General features: G+C 45.3%; 1 protein-coding gene across 25 annotated transcripts in view; it reads right to left on the bottom strand.

The window, feature by feature from the left end:
• Window positions 1–2,637: 2,637 nt before the first annotated feature.
• Window positions 2,638–6,736, bottom strand: part of LOC308295966 (calcium/calmodulin-dependent protein kinase type II subunit beta) — a gene marked incomplete at both ends in the record, with an annotated part of 101,774 nt that continues 97,675 nt past the window's right edge. For 19 of the 25 annotated variants that reach the window (XM_080739051.1, XM_080739052.1, XM_080739054.1 and 16 more), the window contains 3 exons: window positions 2,638–2,870; window positions 3,999–4,093; window positions 4,661–4,736. In XM_080739051.1, coding sequence (XP_080595177.1) covers window positions 2,638–2,870; window positions 3,999–4,093; window positions 4,661–4,736 — 404 coding nt within the window. Of the gene's footprint in view, window positions 2,871–3,998; window positions 4,094–4,660; window positions 4,737–5,658; window positions 5,836–6,736 lie in introns of all 25 variants that reach the window. The other 6 variants (XM_080739045.1, XM_080739064.1, XM_080739056.1 and 3 more) reach the window with 2 other exon arrangements.

Below are 6,736 nucleotides of genomic sequence, written 5' to 3'. Positions count from 1 at the left end.
AAAAGGAGAGATTTCCTTTGACTCTAGAAACCACTGGCATCAAGAATTTCAAATTATACAAAGTACATATACAATTGCAACTATGTAATAATATTAATAGTCATAATAATGAATAGGTTTAATAGAACTTACTTAAAACTTTACATACTGTATTTCCAGTGCAGTGTTTTTTTTTTCTCACACAGGTGTGGATTCACACAGAACAGGTGGTGGGGGGGGGGGGGGGGGGGGTCACAGGGGTCACAAAAACCCCAGGAAGTAAGGTGGGAGAGGTGGGCAGGGATACCACAGGAAGAAGAAGAAAGCACACCGAGTTCTTAAAAAACATCAAGAACCCGCCCCCAGACCCCAACAGCTTCACACTGCCCGCCAGAAGAAAGGAAGAGAGGGGGGTGGAACAGTCAGTCAGTAGACCGCAAGTTTCCATTGCTGTATGATGGCCTACAGTGGCTTTAGTGGCAACAGAATGGGGTGGGAGGGGGAGAGATGCATGCTGGGGGTTGAGACGGGTGGCCCAGTGGGGAAGGTCTGGGACCGCTGACTCCCCCCCACCCATCCTTCCATCCCTGCTACCTCCTCTTCCTCTCCTTCCAGCTGAGCATCTAGTCCACCCCTGAGAACCACAGTGAAATACAGTGTCACAAACATTTTATGCAGAAACATGGATATATCTCGCCTTCTTTTCCCATATCGCCCGTTTGGGTCAAAACGGACTGTTTTCTATGGACCTTAAAACCCATTTAGGCCTAGAATTATTGAATGCTTTAACCAGTGAAAAATAGCAGATATACAAGCTCGCAGCGCGGCACTTTTTTGAAAAAGTCGTGAAAATGTGTGCAAATCTTTTAATATATGTATTTTCAAAGCGAACGTTTGTAACTAAAATTTTGCTTCTGGGTGGTCCCTGGAACTAGATATTTTGAGATGCGGGTCCGTGGCCAAATAAATATAATTTTGGGGGTCCTTCACATGAAAAGGTTTGAGAACCACTGACATAGTAGTCTCTCAAGAACAGACTAACTGAGCTCCATTTAAGTGAAAAGGACCTATTCTTTGACGATGGCTGGCCAGATTGCTGACATAAAAACATAGGTTTTTCAAAAAATCTTATAAGGATTCAAAAGACACTTATAGAATCGGGTCAAAATTCTAATTTTCACGATAAAAAAAAAAAAGCAGATATACAAGCTCACAGCGCGGCACCGCTATTTTTCAATAGTTAAAGCATAAAATAATGATACACTATAATGTGTACCTGTTATGAATGGGTTAATGACCACACAGATCATCACGGTTGTATTTTTTCTTCTTTGCACGAAAGAGGAGAAAGAGTTTCGCCGGTTGTGGACAGGAACTCCCACGCAAATCAGGTAAATACAATAGGAAAAAGCCTCTGCAGTAAATCTATATTAGTTATGGCAAAACTATGGCAGCCAAACCCGAGTTTCCCCAACTTTTGGCCAAGTGGCTCAGCCCGCCAGAGCGAGTATTGTTTTGGTTTTTTTGTTTTTGTTCTTTTGCATTTTTCACAAGTTAGCCACCAGATGGGTCTGGTCGCTAAAAAATGTAATCACAAACGGAATGTGTGAAATGACTTAATCGAAAAACCGCAGCTCCATCCGCTCCCTGTTTATCTTTTTCACTGAAGCGTCCATTACTCTGCTTCCGTGTCTCGCTAAGCATCTTGCTAAGCATCTTGGGTTTTCAATGGCGAATAACCATGGATTGCAATGGCCAAATCAGTTGTTTGTTTTCCCCCCACAGAAGCAGAGAAAGTATGTGCGTGTCTGTGATGGACCGGGGAATTGATGGAAAAATAGGAACATATTCTGTGACTACTTGAAAAGGTTTTGGCAGCAGTTTGGTTAAATATTCTGGCAGTGAAAATGTCTTGAACATTTTACTTTTTGACCGGTGCTAACCGCTCCAATACATGGAGGCTTTGTGTTTTTCACCATGTGTTTTTCCAAGGGTTTTCCCATTGGATGTCGGAAGTTTGATGTAAGCTTTCCAAGGGTTTTCCCATGGGGTTATTTAACTACACACACACACACATACACAAAGCCACATCATGGGCCGGGCTCCCTGGCACAACCTCAGATGGGGGGTCCGCAGACAAATACATAACAGTTAACTCTGGGGGTCCTTGACATGAAAAAGGCTGTGAACCCCTGCCCTCAACCTGTGGGTCCCACAACTATTTTGGGGGGTCATCTGATGATTAACTTAATGTTCAACATTGTTTTCTCACTCAACAGTAAACAAACCAACAAAGTTTAAGTGTATAGACTAGTCAATCTGCACATTTCTAAAGTGACAATTTAAGAACTTTGTAATAGGTTACCTCTAAAATTACAAATTAAACATTGGCCAAATTGTCAAATATTAGAGGCAGAGATTGTGAAAATAGACGATCTACATGCTTACAGCCGGGCGTGGTGAGCATGTACATCGGCTATTTTCACAATAGAACCCTGTTATACATAATGTAATGCCTCAACTCTTAGTGCTCGTAGGGTGAGGGGGTCCCCAGTAAAAATAATGATTATTTTGGGGGTCGAGGCCTGAAATGGTTGAGAACCCCTGCCCTAGTGTACCCCCTAGTGGCAGTGCTCCGTGATGCACCCTGGACTTACCTCATTGGAGCGGAGCGGCCGGTGCACCTGAGCAGTGGAAGTGCACGTTCTGCCACTTGCTGTCCCTGCGGTGCCACACGCGCGTCTCCTCCGACTGGCTGGAGCGCGGCCGGCCCTGGCCGTCCACGTACTGCGTGAGGCGGATGTAGGCGATGCAGGCGGCGTCCTCGCCAATCAGGTGGACGTGGGGGTTCAGGATGGTGGTGTGGATGGGCTTACTGTTCTTCGCCAGAACTGGGAGAGAGTGAGAAAAGTAAAAAAAGCGAAGTGATAAGTCAGGATGGATGGATATATCGTCGTTGTCGGGTGAAAACCGTTAGTTTTGCGTTTATCATAACGCAAAACTAACGGTTTAAAGAATGATTTAAACTAGTGAAAACAGCCGATCTACAAGCACACAACGCCTCGCGGTGCGAGGCGTTGTGTGCTTGTAGATCGGCTGTTTTCACTACTTTTGTGTGACGGCCTTGTATGATGAAGCAGGGCTTTACTTTACGATACAAGGTTTCTGCCCAACAGTGACGATATATATACACACACACACACACACACACACACACACACACACACACACACACACACACACACACACACACACACACACACACACACACACACACACACACACACACACACACACACACACACAACACAATTTTTGTAATCCATATTTCACCCGGTGCCAAAGCTTAAGCTGTAATCCTCTGCGCTACTCTCCCTCTGCCAAACTGTGGTGAGCCCTGAACTGAGCTCATGCTTCCTTCAGTGCATGAGGAGTGATCAGGCCGCTTCTTATCGCCTGACAGGGGGAAGTTTCCCCGGTAGGACGTAGTGCATGGAAGGAACATGTTATTCCAACCAGGTCCTTTCCCCTCCATCAGGCGCCCCGCCTGGCCAGGGTCAGGCAGTATAGAGACCAGGATTAGTGCATGTTTTTGTGAGGGTACCTACCCTAGGGGACACTGGGAGAACTTAAAAACTCCACAAAGAAAGGCCCTTTCGCCAACCCCGCCTAGGGTAAGGGCACTGAATACGTGGAAGAAAGAACACACCACCAGTGCCCACAGCGCCCCTGGTGGTAATCGAATCAAGTATATTTATTGCATTTGGCACCCCCTCCCATTTCAGTAAAGGGAGATATTAGGTTTCTGGGTTTCCCTCAGGCAGGTCTACTCTGTTGACCTCCCCCCCATTAAGGAACACTGTTCACGTATTCAAGTAATATCACCAAAGTCGCCACCTGGATTTGAACCCAAGTCTCTTGCATGGGAACCAAACATCTAATACTGTAGTTGGTTAGTGCTACTAGCTCAGTAATAATGCAGTTGGTTAGAGCCTCCACGAGCGCTGTGAGTCGCTTACGGTTCTCAAAGTAGAATCTGTGGAAGTCCATGCCCTCTACAAGGTTGCCCAGGGCCTCAGGTTCAAAGGAGGTCAGACCAGGGTCGCAGATCTTACTGCAGAACAAAGCACAGAGCATGTTAATACAATACACAGTAGTTCAACTCACAACTGCACATACCTCAATCATGAATGTGCACGAAAATTGGGGTGCAACGTATCGATTATAAAAAATCTAATTGAACGAATAATTGTTTTGAGCTTTTAGATTGGCTATTTTTGCATGACGACAAAGTATAAAATACTAAAACTGTCCTACCAGGGATTCAAACCTGGGTTCCTGTGCAAATACTGAGATTTTTTACAACTGAGCCAACAGAGCACACCTGCTTGCTCAGGGGAGATATTGAATTTTGACCTTCAGTACCACTTGTCGACCACATGATCTAGATTTCTCACCATCTGTATTTGAAGACCAAATACAACCACCTCAGTTTGTTGTATTCACTAAAAAGTCATATTGTGCAGCTTTAGGTGGTTAAAATCAAATTGATTAATATATAATGTTTGTATTAGCAAAATAAATAAACATTAATACTTGAATATTCAACGAATCAAAAAGGTAATCGATGGAATAATAGCTACGAAAATAATGGGTAGTTGCAGCCTAAACGTTGACTCACGCATATGCTTCGAAGTCTCCATTGTTGACTGCCTCTATGAGTTGCTCGGTGATCTTGATGATTTCTTGTTTGCGTGCTGCAAAGGAATATTAAACTCGGACTGAGTCACATTGAATGGCAGCTAACTGATCGTAGTTAGTTTGCACATAGTTATATAGACACAGCAACACAACCCAACAACAATACTCCGTAAACTTGAGTGACACGGTCACATACATCCACAATTCCACACAAAGACAATAAACGGACCCTTACCTGAATTCTGAACACCATTTCAACAATACCTTTACATGACAAGCTCGCAAGGCATTTCTTATTTGTGTGACAATGACATCAATGCAAAAAGCAAAGCCTGTACCGAAGAACAACATCACTCATTTGGTACGGTAGCATTTGGTACGGTAGCAGTACTATGGCCTCCTGGCCCCCAAACTGTTGCACTTAGAACTACAGACTCACTCCCTAGCTTCCGCCGTGGACCTCTTCAGAATCCACCTAAACCCATAGCACTACTGTAACACTCCCCTTCCCTCAATGACCATATACAGTATGAAGCTAAATAGGATTTTTAGGGATTTAGAAACGTTGTTTTACTGATTAGGTGCGTGGTCTACCTATGTTATTGTTTTCTTTTGATGTACTGACATATTATCTTGCTTATTATATTGATGCATTATCTGCTTATTGTAAGTCGCTTGGATTAAAAGCATCTGCTAAATGCCAAAATTGTAAATTGTACTATTTGTATCTTGAATTCCTTCAAATGCGTTGGTCGCCGCAAAACGGAGAGAAGGTTAAAATGCATCAGCACCAAAATCAGCTTCCAATCCCAGCTCCGCAAGTAAAAAAAACACAACTTGGGTCCAACACCACACTCTAGTCCGGTCACCACATCCCAAACACAACACACCTCGACCGCACGGCAGCTGATCACTGAGGCCCTGGCAGGCTGCTACTGGGGGGGGGGGGGGGGGGGGGTGCTCATGCTCAGTACTCACTCTGGGAGGAGGAGGGTGAGGGGCTGGGGGGAGTGCGTGGGGGAGGTGGGGAGGTGGTGTGTGGTGCAGGCGGGGGTGCCGGCCTGTTGGCATTGAGGACGGGAGACTCCGCCTCAGGGGCCGGGGTGGGTACTGGCGCCCTGCGCACGCTGCTCACAAGGTCTGTGAGACGGGACACTGCACGTCATCATGGGGGGGGGGGGGGAGGGGGGGGGGGGACAGAGGTCAGGATGCATGAAGGAACAGGAAGAGCCAGAGGAGGGAGAGACAGAGAGACACCAATGAAGCAACCTACACTACAGGAATGGATATGGTCCAAAGCATCCAATCCAAAACATCAAACACGTACTGTAGTCTGCCTTTTAGTACATTTTTGCGTTTTGGCACCATTCCTCTGACTTAGCGGTAACTCTCGGGTACCTCTTTTTGGCATAACATTATTCAAAAAGTTTCAGATCTAAAATAATATCTAAAAGTTTACACTGTGAGCTTGTAGAGGTTAAGACGTTCCTGGACGTCTTAGCGTGTTACCGTTGTAAACATAGACATAAAAAGGTAGGCGCCTCCTCCGGCTCTGGGGAGTTGGTAAAAGAGGACTGGCAAGCTTCCGGAATTCTGAAGGACGCTTCCTTGTGCGGCACAGAATGGGATGCTCTGAGTCAGTAGGCCAATCAGGTGCTGGACTCCCTCTTTCCCACTGCAGGGGGTAGAGTGCCTTCCACTGTTCCACAGTTCCGCCAGCCCTGTTTTACCAATCACACCGATGAACTACATAATGGACACATGGTGTGTTCATGGAGCCCTTGTAAATCTGGTAAAACACTACAAAAAGCCTTGGCAGTAATCTACATTAGTTTGATTAAAAATTATGGCATTCCAAGTTTTAATGAAAGAAATGAACTACTCAAAGGCTCCGCTCACTTCACACTGGGTGTGATTTTTTTTGTGAGAGTGTGAGAACTACTGATTTAGAAGGCATTTGTAGAATCACAATTAAAATGGAATTCAGTTCCCAGTGGATTCCACAAGGCCACTAAACTAGTCCACAAGGCTAGTTCACAAGGCGCAAGCTGGTATA

Source organism: Nannobrachium achirus (assembly GCF_963921795.1).
Source record: "Nannobrachium achirus genome assembly, chromosome: 12".
Taxonomy (NCBI): Eukaryota; Metazoa; Chordata; class Actinopteri; order Myctophiformes; family Myctophidae; genus Nannobrachium; species Nannobrachium achirus.
Note: the sequence above shows the minus strand (reverse complement) of the source record. Positions and strands in the feature narration are given on the sequence as shown.